Source organism: Wasmannia auropunctata, unplaced genomic scaffold (genome assembly GCF_000956235.1).
Source record: "Wasmannia auropunctata unplaced genomic scaffold, wasmannia.A_1.0 LD336026.1, whole genome shotgun sequence".
Taxonomy (NCBI): domain Eukaryota; kingdom Metazoa; phylum Arthropoda; class Insecta; order Hymenoptera; family Formicidae; genus Wasmannia; species Wasmannia auropunctata.
Window position 1 is genome coordinate 3242653 of NW_012026864.1, and position 24254 is coordinate 3266906.

General features: G+C 39.7%; 1 protein-coding gene across 19 annotated transcripts in view; it reads left to right on the forward strand.

Moving 5' to 3' along the window:
- LOC105452880 (tropomyosin) overlaps positions 1 to 24254 on the forward strand; it is a 41698-nt gene that overhangs the window by 14410 nt on the left and 3034 nt on the right. For 2 of the 19 annotated variants that reach the window (XM_011694416.1, XM_011694423.1), the window contains exons 4-9: positions 9819 to 9952; positions 12746 to 12863; positions 16141 to 16211; positions 17588 to 17663; positions 18300 to 18362; positions 19078 to 19147. In XM_011694416.1, the coding sequence (XP_011692718.1) occupies positions 9819 to 9952; positions 12746 to 12863; positions 16141 to 16211; positions 17588 to 17663; positions 18300 to 18362; positions 19078 to 19147 (532 nt within the window). Of the gene's footprint in view, positions 1 to 702; positions 1201 to 9818; positions 9953 to 12164; positions 12283 to 12745; positions 12864 to 16140; positions 16212 to 17075; positions 17147 to 17587; positions 17664 to 18020; positions 18084 to 18299; positions 18363 to 19077; positions 19148 to 19841; positions 22370 to 23857; positions 24036 to 24254 lie in introns of those variants that run through there. The other 17 variants (XM_011694410.1, XM_011694420.1, XM_011694428.1 and 14 more) reach the window with 16 other exon arrangements.

The following is a 24254-nucleotide window of genomic DNA, read 5'->3' on the forward strand; positions in this document are numbered from 1 at the left end:
GAATAGGAATGACATTGGCATAACATTATACTATAAATCTACATAAATCTACATTAATAATATACTTTATCATTGTAAGATAACATTTTACAGTGGTCGAGCACAATTTACCAACGCATCTCGTTCGGACATTTCATTTAAAAATCGATTCAACTGTTTTCAATAATTAATCTAATACTACTCCTATAGATCTCATAAAAAAAATTGCAATCGTTCAATAATCGAAGAAAAATGGAGAGAGAGAGAGAGAGCAAACAAGAGGGGGCGACCGAGGGCGGGATGGCTCGAAACAACGTGCGAATTGTCGGCACCGGCGATTCGAACAGTTGGGCGCGCTCGCGACGGGCGCGGTATTTCCGGGGCTTTGCGCACAGCGACACGTCGATCGGCGTAGCGATACTCGGCGGCGCACACGCGCACGCCTCGCGATTTGTGCCGCGCCGCGGTCGTGGCGGACGGACGGGGCACCGGCACACGGCGACGCGCGTGTGGAGGACCCGCTGCAGGCGTGGTCCCGGCGCTGCCGCTCGCTCGCGGACGCCGTCCCGCGGCCGACGTTCGCGGGATCGTCGAAAAAAAAATCGGACCGGCACGCGCTTGGCGGCCCTTGGCGCGGGGCGCAGGGCCGCCGGAGGGACTACTTGACGCGCGGAAGGACGCGGCGCGCACGCGCGTCACGACCGGTGCGGCGGCCATCTTGCGCTCCAGTCAACGGCGGCGGCCGTCAGCAGCAACAGCAGCCAGTGGTCGTCAGTGCACGACAGCTCCGGGTGCCCCTACGAAACCCACACTCTCACCTCTCTGTCTCTCGCACGCGCGTACACACACGCCCGCGGTGTTAACGCACGATCGCATCATCCTCGCGACGTGCATCTCACCTCGCCTTCCCGTGTTCGGCCGCGAATCCGCGTGGGAACTCGACGGGCCGGCTCGCTCGCGCGTCGTCGTCCGTTTCCGAGCGTGTTTCCTCTCACTCGCCCAGTGGCCCTTTCGCGACTCACGGCGGCGGTATTAGCGTGACCACATCAGAGAACATCGGGGTCCTCTACTAAGCCAGCAATGTCGGCGCAAGTGCAGGGCACCCTCCTCGACGTGCTCAAGAAGAAGATGCGGCAGACGAAGGAGGAGATGGAGAAGTACAAGGACGAGTGCGAGGAGTATCAGAGGCGGCTGCAGGTGGAAGTGATGCGCCGCGAGGAAGTGAGTGAACCCGCGAGAGATCGTCGTTGCTCCCTTTCAGTGCTCTTCCTCCTGCCGCGAGCACACCGACCCTCGGAAAGTTTCCAAGCGCTCCCCCTCGTTCGCGATCTTTCTCGCTCTCTGTCTCTCTCTCTCGCTCTCTCTCCCTCGCCTCTCTCGTTCTATCTCTCTCTTTCGTTCTCTCCCTCTTCCTCTGCTCCCGTCGCGAAGTCCCGTGATAATATCGTGACTTTGCAAGATATCAATTTCGGCAATAATCGACACGGAGCCGGCGGTACACGAGAGCTACCTCGTCGGCCTCGTAACTTACACGTAAATCGACGATAACGGCGCGTGGAGATAACTCTTGGGAGCGAAATTCTTCGCGAACAGGTTTCGCAGGCGGGAATCGCATTTCATTGATCCGGACGCGCTACCGCGAGATTCCGGGAAGAAAAAATCCGGGAAAATCGGAGAATTTCTTGCGCCGGATCTCCTTTGCTTCGATCAACCGAAGCTCTCCTCGGGTTTCCTCGCCGATCGAGGAATGCGAGCGACGTGTGCGAAAACGTCGGAGCCGGCGTCCGCGGCGCGTTATGTAGAATCGATCCGAGTGTGTCAGACACGTCGTCGTCGTCGCCGTCGTCATCGTTGTCAGGTCGGGCCGCCGCGGGCGGTCGCGGGGACGAGGGAGGGTCGAGAGCGCACGCCGACTCTCGAGACATTCCTGATACACCGGCGAGGACCGGCTCGTCGGAAGCCACCGGCTCGGTCGCGCCGCGCCGTTCCGTGTCCCTCCGTGACGCGCGCGGAATCCTACGTGTTGCAAGTGTGAAAATATATTAACGTGACGCCGAAACCCCCGGTCCTCCTCCTTCTCCTCCCGTAATGATCGCGCAGCGTGACCGACCGAATCGATCACCGTCGTGGTGCGAGCTCTCCGGTTCGTCGCCGTCACAGTCGACCTGACCGAGCGAACCGGATATCCGTGCGAACGATCTTTCGGGAACGTTCGCCCGGACGTTCGTTGTCGCGCGCGGAACACCGAGTCGAGGTACAACTCTCGCGCCGAGTTCCGCGGTTCGATTGATTCGCGAATGGAATTTAAAAACCGATCACAGATTTTCGTGAACGACGTCCACGTCGGTCAAAGTGGAGCGTGATTTCATCGTTGACTGAGTATGAATGAAATTTGAGTTGAAGCGAACTTTTAATGTGTGACAGACTCGATCTCAGAAAGTTCCTTACAATGGAACGTTAATAGCCAGAAGGATTATCGATTTATTTTGATAAAAATTTTATTCTCTTTCTCTTTCCATGGTGATCATCGTAATGAACATTCCATTTGACAAAATGTTAAGAATATCGTACACGTTACGATGAAATTTAATTTGTCCAATAACTTTTCCAATTAAATGATAATTTGATTAATCATATGATAATTGAAGCAATCTGATTTATCTCGATACTATTAATAATTGGTATCTCTGAGGCTCCGTGTCAATACGTTATAATGAACGACAACGCGAATTGTTTCAGCTAATTCAATTACGTCTATTCGAATTGCGAATAATTAATATTATATATACGGAGATATAATCTATTTATCTACAAGTAAAATTATTAATAAATATTATATGTAAAATTGTTTATCGGTTATCTATATATATATGTATGTGCCATTAGTTATCTGATGTCTACCTACATCTCGTACTATTATTATACATATTTTTCTATTTAATATTAGATACGTATAATATTAGCTACCTTGGATAATATGTCTTCCGGATGATTTTACTTTCACGTGCAGTGTCACTGTATGCGTTGACGCAAAATAACGTGACAATAGATGACTCTTACAGAGAGTCACGACTCGTAAATAAAATTGCAAGATGTATTCCAAAGAAACTACGATCATCTTTAGTGAATTCTATTTGTATCTCTTCAGTGAACGTTATTATATGATAGGATGAATTTATAATGCTTGGTTCATTAGACTTCTGATTTTATTTGACATGTTAAACGCTCGGTGTCTCTTTTGAACAAAGAAAAAGAAAACAAATGTGCAGTTCGAAATTTCTCAAAGCTACGCATATCCCATGCTGTTTTTTTTTCTTTTTTATCACAAGAAAAGCAGTAAAAATATTTTCTTTTCTGTAAGATTCTTTTCGTAGCTGTCGTTGATTTACAACCGAGCCGTTGCAATTGGCATATAAAACTTATATACGCAGTTTACCTGTCATACAACTAGCTATATACAGTGTAAAAGTGCATTAAATCTTGGGTTTAAGACTTGGGTTTATCTTCGGATAACAACCTCCGTTACGCCTTAATCCGTTAGGCTTTTCTTATTGCGAGACTACCATATTCGGACAATTACTAGTCTATGTTCGTCCCGAGAGACTTCTTATATATATTTATATTTTTTTATGACATCCTTTTGCACAAACGTAAAAGTTTCGTTCATATACATAGATCTATCTTTTCATTGATGCTCTTTTATTTTACAAAAATCTTGTAATTATAATTTTATATTATTGAAGGGTATTGCGAAAAAGAGCTTTATGATTATTTGAAAAATAAAGAACTGTTACTTTTAAAATTTTTCGACAATTAGAGCGGATATGTATAATCTAACAATCCTATATAAAAATAAAATAAATAAAGCTTTGACTTTCGAAATTTAAACTATAACGTTTCGCAATGTGCGATTATGTCGCGGATATATGATCGTCCCCAACACATCGAGAAATTTTCGCGACGAGTTGATGAGATCATCACGGTAAGGGCTCGGAAGTTATAGCATATTAAGTCACTTTGCCTATTTGCGGATACGCTGGCATACGTAAAACCCACAGCTACGTACCATCAAAGAGTGCCACATATAGCGAGGCGAGCCGAAGCCTCCCGGTGAGCGCGTTCATCAGCCTCGATTTAACGGATTTACACCACAATCTTGACCGTTTCTCGCTCCTTTTTTCGCCCGCAAACGGCGATGTAACGCGCGTGCCTCGCCGAGGTGCACGAACACCGGTCGTCGAGTGTCAAAGTCACGATCGGCTGATCCGCAAAATTGCCCTTAACAACAAGCGCGACATGTCGAGAAAATTGCGAGACACTATAGGGCACGCGTGATTGAAGTAATTAAATTAGACAGCGTAGGAAGCGTATTTTCCGGCTACTCATACTTGAAATTTTTGACAACGTAGTTTTGAAGAACGTAGACGAGAAACATTTTAAATCGTCTTTTAATTGATCTAATATTTTTAAATTTAAACTACTCTTTTATAATTAAAAATAGGAAAGAGATTTTCTGCATTAAATATTTTATTTGGAATATTGTTTAACATTTAAATACAGAGATCTTTTTCTGATTCTTGGTTGTAGCTTTCTAAAATTATAACGGACGATCGATCGAAAGTCCGAAGTTGTGCAACTGAAGTTCGGGTACAATGACACACAGTTATATATGTAAATTCACCGCTCTGCAGTGAGCCATTAAAATATAAGATGGTTCGTTACTAAAATTGAATATTACGTCTTTGCCTTAAATCAAATGCATATAACTTACCCGAAACAGTTTTTAAATTAATTTAGACAAGATGATATTTTTTGAGAATCATTAAACATTCGTTTCATTAAACATTTTATTGCACTAATAATATTTGTCAATTGCTTATTACTGTAATTTTGCTTGAGCGAACATTTGTCATGAAATAACAATATAAAAAATATCTCGCGGACATTACATAATACCGTATTTAAAGTGGAGATATTGATTATCTCAGTTACATCCTTCTTCCACGCACCATCAATATTTTACATTTATTTTAGATTGATCGTGGCGGCGTTAAAAGCAACTTTCGCAAATATTTGCATGGAATGCCGGATATATATCGTTTCTGTCGCGTGCAGAATGCAGATACATTTGTTCTGCCGTCAGACCGTATCGAGGAAGCCTATCAACCGTTTCAATATCCTGTTGTGTAAAATGGCAGGCGTCAGTATCCTAATTGAAAACACGAACCGAACTCAAGTATGCGATCGTTCACTACGGAATCATTAATTACGTAAAATTATATAGATCACTCGTTATTATGCCATGCCGTTACATTGTATGCGTCGGTCAACGAGTTAATTTCGTCTTTCCAGTACGTTCTTATGGTCCTCTTGGTTCGCGTCATCGTTTTGCAATCAAGTATTTTCATCTCCATATCAGACACGAAAATCTGTTGCGTTCGCAGGATTAATAATTAAATCTTAGAAATGTTGTACATTACTTTGATTACAGACCAAAGAGATAAACCGCATAATCTTTAATGAGTTAAGAATCTTATCTAAGATTCTCAACACGAAAACTCATGTCAAGAATCGCAGATGTGAGGTCCGATAGAATTCGCGAATGTTTAACTGCAAACCAAAAAAAATAACGATTTTAAAAGACAAAATTACTCCTGCCGATGTAACTTGACTAATCTGAACTCGCAATCAAATTTCTGAGCTGCAGGACTGCATTTCCGCTCGTCGGCGGTGACGTAACGTTAACGCGCACGCTGCATCTTTCGGCGCAGTGGCGAAAAATCCATCGCGAGAGACTCCTCAATGCGCACTCGCGACAGAGTGCACCTGAATGGCGCGCAATGCGTTTTAAAGGCCAGCCGGCGACGACGGACGCGGTCAGGCCGCGCTAATACGCTTTTGTCACGGAGCAACGAAGTGCATTGCCGGCGCGACACACCGCAATTTTTCTGCGTTCTTTTCCTCGCTCTCTCTCTCTCTCTTTCTCTTTCCTCTTCGAGCCTGACGCGATGATAATGAGCGATGCGCCGCGCCGATGTTTCGCAAGTTGATTCAATTACGGGCTTATCGCCGCTGAGACGGGAGGATGTACGTGAGGGCGCGATAAGGCGCGTCTTATTGATTTGCTCGCGCGTCGACGGGGACCGATCAGAGGCGCTGAAGCGATATATCTCGCGACGGGGAGCAGGGGATTCGGATCGACCGTGTCTTTATTCTCGAGAAGTTTACATAACAGAATGCCGATGTCTCTCGACGCGTTCGCCTCGTCTTGAGCGAATTTATTTACAAACGAATGCCAGTACGCACGACGCGCGTACTTCGCGGAACGATGCGAAATAAATGTACGCACCGCGGCTCTTTCCGCGGCTCGGGAACTCACTTCGATTACACGTGCACACCAGAAAGATAAATATCAAATAATCCTTAATGAAGTTTTCATGTTAAGAATCTTGTCCGTGAGGTCCGATAGAATTCATAAACGCAAGAAAAGTGATTTTAGAAGATAAAACTATTCCTTAAGCAAAAGTATGATGATGGAAGCTTTCTTATCATATCTACAACTCGCGAACGTATATATATCTATATACATTTTAATGTCGCAAAGGCAATATATTCCATAGATTCTTCTGTTTGTCAAATCAATTCCATTGGTTTCTTGCAAACAAAACTGATTTCCGTCCCTCCGATATCCCATTTTCAATAACATTATCATCAGTGTGCCTCCGATCCAATCTGAAAATGTATTTGATTTACTAAATCAACACCGATCCCTATACATATACAATTGCGGTCGACGTCGGTCAGACTGTGCAGGACGAATTAAATAGATCGTGATGGAAGGCTGCGAGAAAGGGTCGGACGCTATAGCGGAAGTTTGGCACACTTTACCAACACTTGCCCACGGTCATCGTCGATGTGACACGACCTGTCCGCTCGGCACAAGTGCGAGTGGGCGTGCCGATTTCCTCTCCGAATACTTACACACGAAGTTCGCGTCGGTAAGGGTAACGCGAAAGCATGCGTGACGTTGCGTTGTACGCGCCATCGAGCGTGGAGCAGCGCGGCGACCCGCGAGCCACGCCGGTCCACTTTCACACAATCATTGAACTCTTGAGGCATTAATTTGTTGACGGAAATTCGACAGTAACGAGTACAATCCTCCGCCAAAGTTGTGGAATAAATGTTTTGTGCAGGCGTGCGGTGTGTTTCGCAAAACGATTATGCCAAGCAATTTCATAAATAAGAAGATAATTTCATATTTCATTTTATAATCACGTGTCTTACATTCTCGTTAATGATTTCTTTATTTTATCGAGATGATTCAAATATTACGACAGAATCCAGACACTCTTACCATCTTTTGTTTTAATAGAAACAGTTAAGAGGGAAATTAGTAATTGTAATTAGTAATATTTATAATTGTGGTAGCGTGGTTTTGTGGTATCACAGTTACGTTTAGATGATTAAGCAATTGTTGCTGTCAGTCTGCTGACATCATCCTCCCCTCTTCCTCGCTCTACTCCTATAAAATCGACATAGGTGCGCCAAAATCCATGAATACCAAGTTCACGCACCGTTAATAAAGTAACGTGAAACGATATATACGTTCCCTGCGTACGGGATGAATTAGGGCAATTTACTAGACGCACAATCGTAGGCAGGTGCAGTTAACGAGGACAAGGGTCTCGAATTGTGTACGCGGATATATGTGTGTAATCGACCGTTAAGTAATTTACATCCGTGAAAATCGCATGCTTCGTTTAGCCTCATACAATTCCGTCAATAGAGTTACAAAATATTATTTTCAAAAATAATGACCAAAAATTAGTTTCTCATCTATGATCTAAGATTAAGTTGAGTTGTACTAATTTCTTAATACAGATTTTAATGATTGAAAACGCGTATATATTATCTCTCTGATAATAAATACAATTTGCTTTTCTCTTTATTAGGATAATCTAATAAATAATAACCTATTTATATTGAAATCAGCATTTAATTATCTTGAAGCTAAAATTTATTCAATTCTTGCCAATCACGTCTTTGAGCTTAAGCATTCTATTAAAAATTCATAGGGTGATGTATAGCTTTTGCCTGAATTATTGCTGCATCACTTTACGAACGTTATTGATTACATCGAATACCAATCTCGTATCGCTGATCTGAAATCTAGGAGCGTTTATCACGGATGATATCTCCGACATATCCCCATTTCGATGAGGCATAGCGTATACTTACGGGTCAAAAGTTTGGTCGAAATCGACGATGGTGATGATCCGACTCTTTGCAACACGCGAGACCGCCTCGGGGTCATTGGTATGCACGCAGAGAGATTCTTACGATTTCCAACCGAGAGTGCTTTGTTGCGACAAGTTCTGATCACGCTCGGCACGTTACGGCATTCGATTGGATTCAGATCGTTCCTAATCCAGCATCGACACATTATACGCCTGATTGCAACGTCATGTCGATAGACCACGGACAATAATAGCAGATTAGCCGTTCGTTACGTTACACTTCGCATAATTTCGTTAACATATATAAAATCTTAGTTCTAGACTTAGCAAGCTACTGTTTTTTCACATAAAAGATTGTATTTATTTAAATAATAATTCAGGTGTAACTAAATTATATAAGGTTTAAATAACATTACAGTATATCTTCGACTGTAGTAGAATATATCTTTGAATTGATGATTGAATTAATAGTGCGTTATTTTAAGTTTTTGTTGCTCTAATTTAATAAAGCAATTTAATATGTTTTTAACATATATATACCTATAGATTTTAACTTTTTCTTAGATTAAATTAAGAACGATCATGGCGCAGGGAGCTGCGTAGCAGGTTCGAATCCACCCTGAACAACATGATTGCGCTTCGGGATGCGCTGCCAGTGGTTTTCGGTACTGGCGGCGCATATCGCAACACGCGCTAAAAATTGATTTTAAAATCGATCTGAAAGCGATCGTCACCTCTCGAAAGGCAAGGCAGAACCACCGATAGTATCTCAGTCCAAATAACATCTGCTGATAAAAGAGAGGAAATGAGCAGTATTTTGAACCTGGCGTCTGACGCGGGACTAAACAAGGCCTAGTGTCTGGCGTAGGACTGAAAAAGATTAGTGTCCAGCGCAGGGCCAAATAAAAACCTAGTGTTTGGCGGCGGGGGATAGGACATTATAACCTCAGCGAGAGTCACAGAAAAACTTTCAGATCTACACTGAGAAAAAAATTGTTGATTTAAAAAAATATTATTTCATTCAACTAAATGCGGCGGTCACGAGCTGTCAAGCAAACATTGTTAATTCGACAAAATACTTATTAATTCACAAAAATATCATGTTATTGATGTATGTTTAATTCAAAAACATATATAATTGAATCAATGAAAAACTGTCGACAAATTAACGCATTTAATTATTTTAACAACTTTTTTTTCTCAGTGTATAGGTGACGCTGGGTTTTTCACGTAGGACCACCAGGGCTGCGTTCAGAAACGTTACTCGAGTGTGTTTCCGTGTATCATTTTATCTTTGTTTGACATTCGATGAACAAGAAGGATAAAATGATACACGGGGACACTCGGGTGACGTTAACGATTACTACCACTACTAGATTAAATTATCTTTCCTTCAATTATTCGCAGTATTCGCACTATCAAGCGTGTGTGTATAGATGTATGCAATGTGTATCTTGCATTATGTTTTTTCTTCATTATTTTATATTATTTGTTTAGTAACCATACTGGTGTATGGTTCTACTACAACTATGTAAGATTATAAATTACAGATTTTTTTTAAGCTTTTATCTTACCCGGAATGGATTTTCTTACATGTTACAGGCTGAGTCCGAAGTCGCCGCCTTGAATCGCCGTATTCAACTGTTGGAGGAGGACCTCGAGAGATCTGAGGAACGTCTTGCCACTGCCACCGCCAAACTAGCGGAGGCATCGCAAGCTGCCGATGAGAGCGAACGGTAAGTGTCTTCTATTATATATGCAAGAAAATTATGAATTTTTTATTTATACGAGTGATCTTGTATATTACTCACAATGAGCAGTTATTCAAAATAGAAAATACAATAGAAATATTATCAAAATAAATATATTAATTGTCAAAATTAATTGTTAAATAGAAAAATATGAATATAATTTATTTTGGTGATTATTTTATAATTGACAATTTTGGAAATAAGAATGTGTGTTTGTAAAGAAATAATTGCTCATAGTTACATTTTTTTAATCTTTTTGGAAGTGATTAAGAGTAATACAGATATTATATATTGTACGATTAGACGTTGATAAGAGTAAGATAAAATTTTTAATATGTTGTCAAGCCGCCAGTGCGATGTTAATATTTAATAATGGACAGTTGTTAACTTTAGAATATATAAAATAATTTTATAAAATTTTATAAAATAATTTTATAAAAGAAAATTGAGTTTTATAATATTTTACTCTTGATCGTTTTCATTTATTATATATATGAATAATTTTAAATTATCGGAGAATTAATTACACAAATGAAATGCAAAAGTGGTGTAAATGAATATTTCATTTTTATCTCATGTTACTTTATAAAAATTAAAGTTATAAAATCCTTAATTATATTATTTTATACTATTTTATAGAAATTAAAATTATAAAATCTTTTTCATGTTTTCTTAATTGTATTTCTTAATTTATATTACATATATACATGTATCTAATGAAATATTATATAGAGTATATTATAGAGTTATCAAAATCTGTCAGAGCTAGATATTTTTCAATATTAAAAATATTAAAAATATTTAAAAAATGTAAATATTTGAATATATAATAGATATTTCAAAAGTTACTTTGCATAACTTATGCCACTTCTGTTATAAATCCATCATGTGTATTCTATCTACACATGCGTGTATATTATTTATTTATGATATATATGAATATAGAATTATATATTATAATTTTGATAACAGTTTTAATATTTTTTATTTCTAAAAGATTTATTTCCTTCCATAATTTCTCTAAGACTTTGTATCGCCTTACATTGAAAGAATCGATCTGACAAAGAGACAGAATATCTCTCGAGTCCTTTTTCCGCGACTTAATTATAGAACGCGTTGCAATTTTGTATGACTAATATCGTGCCAAATATAGTCCCGAACGCAACAGCTCTTTAATATGCCAGTTGCACATATGCAATCATGATAAGTGTAGAAGTTTCGCGTAATTATTATGCTAGTTTCGTTCACCATTATAGATATATGTTGCTTAGTAGATGCTTAATCATCGCAAAGTAACGATGTCGTAAACAATTCTAGCCAGTTTCTACGTCATAATTAAAAAAAAATAGTTATTATAAATAAATACGAAGTAAATTAAGTTTGCAATTATTTTTCTCTTTTACGCTCTTTCGAATTGAAAATAAGATCCTCCGGATTTTGAAACACCACATCCTGACCCACTTTTTGTGGTTGCATATCACATCCGCTGCGACAACGATTTACACAAACGCTTTCTGATTCTTACTTTACAATTGAAGATCAGTTCTAAGATTCGTTTTCTTATGTTATGTATTATTTGAAAGATAACAAATTTATGACGACGTTGCAAGAATTATAACGCCGTTTTTTCTTCTCATCTATTTGATTTTTATTATGTACCACATATATGATAAGACTTCACGATAAAGTATTGAATATAAAGACGGTCATTAAATACACTCGTAACTTTGAAAGTCTAATTGCCGATTATGATTTCTTTACGGCAGTACGTAAATGCTTAAAATAACGCTAGGCTTGCTTATCGTCGTTGATAACGGATGACGTGTACATGTTTCGCACGTCTTGCTACTTTCTCACATACGAGAGAAAAATTGTCAAATACGTACTTCTCTAGTTTCTCGATTTATTACGCGGCAACACGCATAATTACATTAGAAAAAAGAAAAGAAAAGACACTATCTTTATGTAAATCGGAAAAATTAATTAATCAATATACAAACATAATAAAATAAATTGATGCTGAAAAACCAAATTAAAATTGAAATTTATCGCCTTTATATCTACATTATTTTTTGTTGCACTCTTGAAAAATTTTTAAATCAACGATCGAGGAAATAGTCATTTCGTGCGTAACATTGATCATTCTTTCAATGACGATTAACTCGTTTCTAAAAATCGACAAACGATCGATCATTAGGATACGCAAGGCCCTCGAAAACCGCACTAACATGGAAGACGACCGAGTATCCTTGTTGGAGCAGCAACTAGCACAGGCTAAACTGATCGCAGAAGAGGCGGACAAGAAATACGAGGAGGTGGGTCATCAGCGAACAAAGAGCGAAAAAAATGAGGGGCTGAAGGAGCCTCTTTATTTCTTTTTGTCGGAGACCAACTACCAACCGTTTCGGGCGTTAAGCAATGACATATTGAAATTTACAATATGTTTTTAGAAATTAAAAAATATTTACCTACCATTTTACGGGAACATTTTCACGGAAGAAATAGTGAATTGGAGCTTCTGAAGAAGTAGAAATTCACCTTCGATACATTAATAGTCTCGTATAGAAAAGATCGTTCCGGCCGGTCGGTAGTTGTCCTCCGGAATTATCTTCCAGGTAAATTTCGCAGGTAGACGCGCCATTACTGTGAGCTGAGCTGTGCAGAGGCGTTTCCCGCTCGAGACGATCGTCAGAAATCTATCTCTTAATTTAGTCCGTTTGTCTTAATCGATTTTTTTAACCGTGAATTCTTTCGTTCGACATGTGCTCCACCTTAAAGCGCCCGCAAGATTCTCGAGAATCGCAGCTTGGCGGACGAAGAGCGTATGGACGCCCTCGAGAATCAGCTGAAGGAGGCCAGGTTCCTCGCCGAAGAAGCCGACAAGAAATACGATGAGGTTCGCGCGCCCGCGGCTACCGCTGTCAAGCGTGTTGGATGCAGTGACGATGATAATCATGATGACGATGGTTCCTAGTCGATAGTCAAAATAGTGCCTAACCCCATAACTCTCTGTCTTCTCTTTGTGTGCTCGAAAACACCGTGGTTCGATAACGTCTCCGCGTCGCGAGTAAAGAAACACGTGTCTCCTCGCACAAGAGGCACGTGTTCCGTTCGTTGAGATCGTCAGTCTGGTCTCGTCTGACGTTTCGACCGAGTTAGAAAAAAAAAACGAGGCGATCTTGTCCGAGGCGTTGCCCGCGTCGCGAAGCGAAGGTTTCCGTAAGAAAGTTCGACAAGGCGCGAATCTCCCTCGCGCAGTGAAATCTCTCGTCGAGGGTAAATCGTGAATCGTCGATCTGTGATCGCAATCTGAACTGCGAATGAAAGTGGAAAAGTTTTTATTTTCCTTCGCGTGTTCGCGACAAGTGCAGTGTTTCAAAGATCGTTTTATTTTTTTCCATCTTCAGCTGTTAGCATAGAGAGGATTTTAGAGATCTCTGTAAGAGTCGCGCGAAAAAAAAATGAAGAGAGAGAGAGAGAGTGGTGATACGTACGAGAGTGTTCACGTGTTTCACGAGCGCGAGAATCGGGTATCTGTGATTTCAAAGTGTTTTCGTTTCGGTTACGACAAAAAAAAACTACGACAAAATGTCTCAAGTGCCAGTTTCGTAAAAAGAGTTTAATCTTGTTATTGCTACATATATATTCCTGTTACTAGATACTTGTAGATTAGAGACGGCCGTGCGCGAACCAAGTTCGGAGAAGTTCGTACGCGCGCGTGTTTTCGATCTAATTCGTTCTCCTCAGCGGGTATTTAAAAAAAAATCGTCGTGAAAGTCTCGGGCCGCATGCTCGGTCCGTCGTCGCTCGCTTCCCCCCGCGCGCGAGTCCGCGGCCTCGTTAAATTCAAACAAGAGTATCGTCAATTGTGCTTGTGATAACGCCGCGCGCGTGAGGCCGCTCGACTTTAATCGCGGCCCTCCGCGCGGCAACGTTATGGTGCTGCTTTTATCAAAAGCTTGTCTTTCGCTTTAAGACGAGAGCGAGATTTCGCTTGTGCTGGAATTCAGAATGCGATGCGCCGAAGTAACGAGAGGTTGTGATGGTAGGTGTTGGCCGCGATAACGTTGAAATTACGGTGATGATACACACTTCGCTATTTGTCCGCGCGGAGATTACAGATATCACTCCGCCGGGATAAGATATCGCTCGAGATCTTTTTTGCCACAGTCATCTGCATGATACGTCCGATATTACAAATTATTTTGCGGCTGTGAGCCGTCCATGCAATTTTACACGATGCAAATATCCAATTTCTCTGTGAAAGTGAATGCGTCACAGTTTATTTGTCCATATGTTTTTGCAACTAATTACATTAATTATTTTTAATTAGTTTTTGAAAGATGCACATTTTACTTGTATCTTTAATAATATTTTATCATTATTTAATTTTCAAAAATTAACGGTTATTATATCGAAGAATTCCTAGTTCCTCGAGATTATTTTTATCGAAACTTCTGAAGTCACCGTAACTTCAACCAATTTATCTTCTCCAGCCGATGACGTTTCCATTGCGATCTGTTAAATCATCGTTAATTAACAGTATGCGCAAAAACTAATTGCGGTGTGCGAGAGTTGATTTTTTTGCCGCGATGTTAATCGAATCGTCCAATTTATTTTCAGTAGATAGTTGCTTCCACGCACAATCGTCTGTGTTGACCTTCTAATTAACGATCTAACTGCCTAACCGTTACAGAAACTTACAGAGATGACGACAAGTTCTAACAGCAACCGAGTGTACCGATGTCTTCGTTAAACCTTTATTTTTTTTTTGCACATACATATATGTGTACAAGACGACTTACAATCTGTCGTTCATTCGCAAGAACGTGTCGCGAATTCCATCGTAAAATGGTTGTCACGAAATTGGTGAAGTTTGCCGGGACGGTCATAAATTATCATAAATTACGCGCCATAATTTTTCGCATAATTGCCGCACATTACAAAGTCGACGCGACGCGATTACAGTCAATGCTGCATTTTCTCAACGAGCCGAATAAAGGCTCTTTGTTTTTATCGCTTCGAAATCACGGGTGTTGCACTTTTCATCGAGTATCGTGCGAGTATCGTTTGCAGAATTACGCCAACTATGAGAGGTCAGATTGATTCATATAGACACGACGATACCGCGTCTCGTGTAGAGGGATCGTGCCAACTGATTCGTGCTAACTGTAATAAAGTTTCCGTGAGTGAAGATGTACGAGCGAGGGAACGCGGAAGAGGGCTTGTAATCGAATCCCGCGCGAATCTCTCAATTAAACTCTTCTATGAGAAAGCCATTTTACGATCGATCGCGCCACGGATCGTGCTACGGAAGTTGTGCTGCATGAGTGAAAGATCGTCGTGGAACGCGGAGTTGCACGGACACGTCCACAAATCGTGATTTAACACATGTCCAGTCGCCAGTTAAAAGGCGCGTTAAAAGTCGTACTCTCGACGACGATCTTTTTACCTGGCGTGACCGTACATTTGCTGTCTTACATGCGCTTACGAGTCCATCAGGACCTGTCCGTCGGGACTGAGCTGCAATTTGCGTGACGCGCGACTTGCGTGCAGTATCTCCGATCGTTTGTTTTTCGACGGCGTGGCCGATTGGAAGAGGCTACCCCATTTGCCGAGCGTTCGCGGAAGATTGTTCACGAGAAAATTGATGTTAATGCAACAGTTTAGGCCTGTCGTTAACGACGTGGTTTAATTTGAATGCAAATTCGATAATACGTTAATTTGAAATACGTGCAAGCAAACTGCAGTGGCACGCGTAGTGAATTCTGCAACAAGTTGCATTGATATATTAAATTTTCTCAATCTGTCGTTATTAAAAGATACTTTTGGCCGAAGATGGCTCTCTTCCCTTCTTCTCGCGAGACAATAGCTTTGCATATCCGCGGTGCTTAAAACGAAAACACCACGAATCGCCCGCTAGCTCGTCAGCAGACTTTGAGCGCATAAGGAGGAGAAGCTCCGTAACTCCTGAAGACCGTAACTCTTCCAATCACGGCTACGACGGCGATGACAACGACGACGACGACGGCGGCGACGAGACGCTCGTCGGTGTCTCGCCATCCCGCCGCCTCCGGAGTTCTCAGAGGCGGCGAGGTCGCCGAGAGGAAAGAGGAGGAGGAGGTGATGGAAGGCACATGTTAGAAACCGTATGTGTGTGTCGTTTTATACAGGTCGCCCGTAAATTGGCCATGGTTGAGGCCGATCTAGAACGCGCCGAGGAGCGTGCCGAGGCCGGAGAGTCGTAAGCATCGTTTTTATTAGGCATCTTTCCGCCCGGCACCTTTTGCCCGAAGTGCGAACGATCCCGCCGCGGCAGTGTGTTTTCTCTCCTCATCTCATCTGACCCAGCCGCCCGCCTTTCTTGCCATCACGCATCGTCGGCCTCGCTCCCGTAACTTTTGATAGCACCGTTAGCCCCGCAACATCGTTCGTCGTCGTCGACGACGACGACGAAAGAGGCGGAAGTACCCCTTTAACCACGCCCGTGCCCATCTTGCACGATAACGATACTTTTTTGTTGATCGCATTCTACCATTAAAAGCTGTTGTGGAGTGTGTGTATCAGTTTATTAAGATCCTTTCCGTCGTCGGAGAGCCAGAATTATGAAACGTTAATCTATAATCGTTAAGTAGTGTTGTGTCTCATAGAAGCCCACTAAACAATATCTCGTTAGTAATAATGGCTTTCCTACACCATCTGCGTCTGAGGGAAAAAAATTTATAACAAAAATTACATTGAGTCATATCGAACTTCGGTTGAGCTTGACAATCTTTTAATAAACCTGCAAATGTCAAAATACATCCAAATCATTTATTATCTAAATCGTATTATGTAATTAGTTAATTTCTAAAATAATTGTCTCAAAAAGTTACCTATGGACGTAGATGCGATCCCCCATGCCGTAATTTTAATTAACGTTGCAGCACCCTGCACTCACACTAATCTTTTAGCAGCCGGAAAGAGCCCCGGAAGCCAGGAGACATCGGATTTTTATAGCGTCTCTGCATGCCAACACCTGATTCTTTTTTTTTATTTTTTATATTACAACTTGTCCATTTCCATCACCTTTGCTTTCGCGCATGACACGTGTGGCTGTTGATCACAGGTCGCCAGGAAACTAGTCATGATGGAGCAGGATCTCGAGCGCGCCGAGGAGAAAGCTGAGCTTTCCGAATCGTAAGTGCAATCATATGCATGCGTTCACCGTGTCCCTTTTCCTCCATGTGCAGCACTATGCAATCCTCCCTTGCTATCGTTCGCTCGTTATATCCAGAAGTTTTAATTATCGACAAACGTTTCAATACGTAACTTTAAAATTTAAAGACAGAGTAATTTTTATATACTGTACATTGATGAAAAAATTCTTATTGGTGCAAAGACTGGACATTATGATAGAAAATTAATTGTTAATAATTTTTATATTGAGACAAATTTTTCATGTAACTTACATCACATCGCATGACTTCTTTTCAAATTATTTAATTATATTTTAAAAAATTAGAGAATTAAATAATTAAGAAAAAATATTGAAAAATATTGAAAACGTTTGTCTGCCATATTTCTTTTCCTTCTAATGATCCACAAATTTCAATATTAAACGGCTAATTAACTTTACAGCAAGATTGTCGAGCTTGAGGAAGAACTGCGTGTCGTCGGCAACAACTTGAAGTCCCTCGAGGTCTCCGAGGAAAAGGTAAATGATTTATTTTACGCACCAAGTACGGCGCAATCAGAACGGAGATAATTCCGCGGGTTATATCACCCCTCCCCAATTCTCATTTTACATTATAATGATTTTCTTAATCACCAATTAATCCGTGTCTAAAACGCCGGAAAATATTATGGATAGAAAGTACATTACCGTTCTTATAATGCCCAATTTAATCGTAAATCAGAAAAATTATGTCGAGATGAAAACGCGTGCCAATTGAATTAATTTGCATTAATTTTTTTATGACCTTTCCTCTTAAGTATTTTATTAGTCAATACGTTCTGGAGTAAATCGTTTACATACGTGCGAGAAATAATATTTATACGTAATTGTACGTAGGCCAACCAACGCGAGGAGGAATACAAGAATCAAATTAAGACCCTTACTACCCGTCTAAAGGAGGTACACATCCTTTGGGAGTGTCTTGCTTTGCATTTTCTCTAACGTGTGATCCATCCTCGCGTCGTAGATCTTGCCACTAAAATATTAACTCGCGTACCCCTGTCGTTTTGCTATCTGACCCTATTTTTTTTTTTTTAAATAACCAAAGTGTTTTCTGCGTTGCGATGAACTAACGAAAGCTCGTTTTGTCTTTTTGTTGTGCTTGATTAAAAACAGGCGACGCAACGAGAGGAGACGTTCGAGGGCCAGGTGAAGATTCTCGATAGTCAATTGAAAGAGGTAAGTGAAAGAGCAAACAGAATTAAAATTATTATGAATTATTACAACAAATCTTTAAGTGTATAATCGGATTTCCATTTTATTTTGATTATATTATTATATCTATTATTAAAATATAAAATTGACGTTCAAAAATAAAATATGATAAATAATCACAAAACAAAGTAACTTTAATTTATGTACGTGCACGAAAAATTTAATTTGTGTATTTACGAAAAATGAAAAACTATTTACAAAAAGCACGTGTGACTTTCAAGGCCCGTACAAATAAATCTAAAAATTTAGAATCTGTAACATCACCAGGTACGACAAATACAAATGTGTCAATGGTATTGTAAAATTCTTGTTCAATAAGTGTTTTGTCCGAAAAAAGAGAAAGTAAATCATTGTTCTTCAATAATAGCATATTAATTGTGCAATTTAGTGTGTCGCAACTAAACCTTTCAAGGCCTAGATTCATAGCATAGCTGCAGTCATGTGTGACGTGAAATTTGTTTTACTTGCATGGCGTGAAACATTGATATTTATACCGATGATTAATTATCTCATCGACTTAAAAAAAAATAGCAAAACAGTTTTAAATCTTGCTGAATAACTATGTTTCTATTATACGCGATAATTAAAATGGACAGCTTGTTTTTACGTCTTTTTTTTTTTGAAATCGATAATTTAATTTAAAGTGTAATTTCCTGACTGAAGTATTGCGTTTGCACAGGCTGAGGCACGCGCCGAGTTCGCGGAGAGATCCGTGCAGAAACTCCAGAAGGAAGTTGACAGGCTCGAAGGTGCGTATATGGCAAAAAAAGAACACGTACACATTGACATATTAATTACTTTCATTGTCTTCAATAACGCTATCTGAATTCAGTTAGATTTTTTTCAATAATTGCGTCGACATGTGCTAGTGTAGATATTTCTTTTATCTCGGATATACAATTTTATAATATGAATTGAATGTCTTATCAAACAGAAAGAGAGAAAGAATTCAAAGAAAGATATTTATAGACTTGATAATCAGACTGATCAGATATTATTTTCTATTTAAGTAGCTAAGATTATTGGAGAATCAAATTTGATTTAACCATTAAATGCGCATTTGAAAAGGTTTGAGCTTCCGATATCAAGCATTATAAGCAAAGCAATACTGAAAAAACTAATTATTGTGAATAATAAATAATTATATATATATTTTTTTTTAAGAGACTAAAGAAATTAGTAAGAATATTTCTATTTGGAAAACTGAAGTCGAAATGGTTAAATCAAATTTTGAATTTCTTAGTCAATTTTCTTAAGTATACATAAGAATGTAGCGATTCGACAATCGTAAAGCCAAACCCAACTTTTTCACCGTGTGTGTATGTATGTGTGTGCGCCGTATATTTTACGCATTTTACCCATATCTAACCGCCGAAACGCAGTGTGTTACGCTCGCGTGTGGCTTGCCGTGTGTTACTTCCCTTTAACCAGTGATCTTTGCAGACGACCTCGCGGGCGAGAGAGAGAAAAACAAATTGCTACAGGAGGAGATGGAGGCCACCCTGCATGACATCCAGAACATGTAAATCGTGTTTTTCGCGGTGGACGAAAACGCATAAACGCGAAAACGCATAAACGTTTTTAGGGAGCGAGAGAACATCCGAGAGAAAGAGAGAGAGAGAGAGAGAGATTGAGAAAAAAAAAGAAAATCGAAAGAAAAACAAATGCAAGCAAATAGCAGAACGGCGGCAACGAGAAGTGAATGAGAAACAAATACGCCGTTACGGAGCGCGAAGCGCTTCGTATGTGGTGCATACCTTAACATTAACGGATAAAAATGCAGTCTTTAGGCCTTATACCCTCCATTACGTCCATCCGCAGTGCGTATACGTATTATGCGTGCTTGTATGCGCTCGAGCGTGTGTTGTATCGTGTGCGTGTCGCGTGTCTATTTGTATGCACGTGACGCAAGACTGATATAGGATGAGAGGAAGAGTAGAAAATGTATGTGTGTGCATGCGAGAGGAAGAGTAAGGAAGATACTGAACGAAAGGATCAGTATGGCAGAGTGAGTGAACGAGACAGAGAGAAAGAGTTTGAGTGAGAGAGAAAAAGGTAGAAAGAACGCGAGGAAGAATAAATAATACGCCACAAGGACAGACGAGGCAGGATAGTAGTTCCGTACATAATATGAAGTTACTTGTAATTCGAAGTCCGATTTTTTTAGCTTTAGATTTTAGCTTAGTCTGCCTTTGAATTTTTATTAGAGAAAAATTTAAGGCATGGCTACGACCAGTTTAAGGCGCCTTCGGACACGCTGCGGTTTAAATTCGTTATGAAAACGATTACTGGCCGTGGGAGGAATGCGTGAGTAGGGTATTTAGAGAGGCGAAGAATATGAGAAACGGAGACGAGACGGATCGGATTGTTTGTACCGGGAGAAGAAGTTCGATGAGAAATTTTGGAACCAATTTTCTCGAGCGTATCAATTTTATGCGCCAAAGACGATGTTTAAATATATACATATACGACCTATTATATATAATTATAGTATTGTACTTAATATATAATTATATAGTAAACTGCGCTCGCGACTCGTCGGGATATTCGCAGCAGTTGGGTTCCTCCCCGATTTATAAAAGATAAATGATTATTTTGTTGAGTTAGCGAAATCTTTTAGAAGTGACTTTACGAAAATTTTTTTATTCTTTAATTGATTCACCCAGTCGAGCATACATTTTCATCGAATTTAGCGCGCGTGCTTCTCTCGGTACAAAGATACGCGTAGCAGGATTGTATATAATGGAGGGGAAACATAGTGTTCGTTTGCTTTTCGCATCATTTTACATTCCGCATTCCACGCGGCTCAGCTCGCGCGAGAAGAAGAGAGAGATCCGTCGGTTTCTTCTGTCGGTTTTTACGAGACACTATCATCGTCGTGATGTCACCTTCTCATTGCCGCCGATGAAAGCAAAGACGACGAATGTTGCAATAACCGTGCATTTAAGAGGATTCCTGCACTGCCAAAACCCTCCCATCAATTTTTCTTAAAAAAAAAAAAAAGATATTTTCTTAGTACGTCTTTGTCTTTGTTGTGCAATATTCAATCAAACTATTACAAATCGTATTTATCAATCGTAGTATTGCCATAGTTCAAATCCTTTTTTTTTTCATCGAGTAGCACGAAATAACAATCGAGAAATTATCCGGCCTAAGCAGAGACACATATGTATATGTGTACGCACGTACGCAGAGTGGTTTAACTTCGGGCCTATGAAAAATTGGTCGACGCATAATACTTAAGATTAATAACAAACAAAGGGAAGCAAACTGGCTATTTTGTTATACGCCGCAGCGCCGCTTCCCGTGCTAGCTGAGTCATTCCGATATATATTTTTTACCGATCGTGCCTGTATATATTTACGATATAAATGACTAACCACGGCCAATATCAAACCTCGACCGCAGGGAACGTGCTCTTCGTTTCGTAGAAAAAAAAAAAAAAAACGTTACAGCGAATGAGAAATCGGAAATAAATGGTCGATCGTCGAAATAATGCATATCCGATATTTCACACTTCGCGGGGCGCGCAGTTCGCCTCGGATTTATTATTATTACTATTACTATTAATTGATACGAGAGTTGTCGTTAATGTTACTGCTATACTTCGCGCTCGCCGTCGAGCGCATCGCTAATGTTCCGCGTGGAGAAATTTTCTCTTCCAATCTTTTTTTCTTTTCTACTGAAAAGCGTAATTTATATATACATGTCGCGTGTACTGCCCCGACCTCGATGTCGTAATCCGTCACGGTTATTTTTGTAGCACTTTTTCTGCAACATTATTCTTGGATGGCCTTTTGATGAAGGAAATGTGCATCGTCCTCTTCCCCCATTTCGATATATAAATACATGCACACATCGTCGCGTGATCCACCGAGCGATCATAAAGATATCTGTATCATAGAATAGATCGAGTATACGTTTCAGGAATGACTCCTGAAGGATAGGAATACTTTGCCTTTCACGCGAAAGGCGCCTTAATTTTAACAATTAGCTTTTTATAGTTTTTTTTTATCAACGTCGCATTTTGATTTGTATTGTATACAAATCGACATTGTATCGTTGATACGGTTGTATTGTAATGTTAACATAATAAACGTGCTAATTACGTGACTTCTAAAGATATAATCGCGTACGATGTCACGTTGATCGAATGATATCTCGTTGGAGAAATTCAGAATTATTTCGAATTTGTATATCTCATTGTATCTCTATTTATGCATTACGAAGATGACGATGAACTGATCCAAAATACAGTGCGTTACCGAAAGGCCACCCAGAGACATCGCGATCGTTTGTTCTCAAAGTTAAAACGTCGCGAAAAAAAAAAACCAGGAAAGTTAATCGCGGAAAGCACAACCACGAGACCTACATTCTATCGTCCTATCGTTGATTTTTGTTAGCCACAATTCTTTTCTTTCTGAATAATGCTAAAAATTACGGAAACGCAAATATCTTGAGTTTAAGAGAGAGTTTTAGTTTATTAATTTACTTAATATTAATAAAGTGAATGGAACGATAATAATACTAATATCATTGTAATAATAATTGATTATTATATATTGCTATTATTATAAAACTGTTTATAATATATATTTTAATTTTGAAAAAAGAGTGTGTCGTTTGTTTTTCGTTGTGTCGTTGTTTTATTTTATTTTATTTTTTTACCTGCGCTAACATTAATCCTCCACCGTTAACCTGACGTTATAACTACTATATCCACGCGATAACGCTGTGTGGTCGCCTTGTTGTTGAGACAGTCTCGTAACAAAATTGCATGATGAAGGAAGAAAGTGTGGTACGTATACCTTATTTACGGTGAGTAAATCTGCTTAATTCGATTTTGCTATATTAATGCATGACAAATATCCCCATTTACATTATCAAAACTTCACGATTGTCTCTTGTCATAAAAAAATAATTATTATATTCTTATAAATACACCTTTTCAATTTATTGATAAAATTTTTCCGATATATATCAGTATTATTGATTATATTAACGATATTATAAAAAAATTAATGAAAACTATTTTCATGATTAATACATATATAATTATTGAAATATATTTTGTTGGAAAAATATGTGAAAACAAAACTACTACTATATAGAGTTAAGAATAGCATAGATATAAAATTAAGGTACAAATTCCGTTTGTCGTATCTGACAGAAGGAATTTAGCGAACGTCTATCTATCATAATAGAAATAGTTGACGAATTATTTTTAGCCGTACGCGTTAAGATTGATGACGTGATCTATCTAAATCCATTAAGCTATGCAATTTAAAATCAATTATTTCCATCACTATCCTGCTTGGCCGATCCACAGTGCTTCCCTAGCGCACTTTTAACAATATTAAACGCTTTCGTCTCTTCGGAGCACTTCTTTTTCACGCCGCGCAATAGACGAGGTCTCTACCAAATAACGCCTATACCTATAACGTTGCGAATGCTTGCAGATGAGATGGTGACCGAAAAGGAGAAATTCAAGGAGGTCGGGGACGGCCTGGATAACGCGTTCTTCGAGCTCTATGGCGTGTAACGCGGCTACTAACCACCCTCCTAACGCTTCAATACAAAAAAAAAAGATACCGAAAGTCTTTCTTGCAAATCTAGCTTGCGCTTAACACATCTTCCGTAAGTTACCTGTCTATGCTTTTTTAACTCGCTCGTCGCTCGGAAACCGCAGCTACCTGACCTTCTAAAAGAATCCTTCATCTTTCTATAATAAACGATCATGCAAAGTATTTCTACACACCGCTTAAAACTAAATATCCCGTGTACGCAATAATTACTGAAGGATCGAAGACATGTAGACATCTCTCAGTTTTATCTTGTATCAAAGTTCATGCAAAT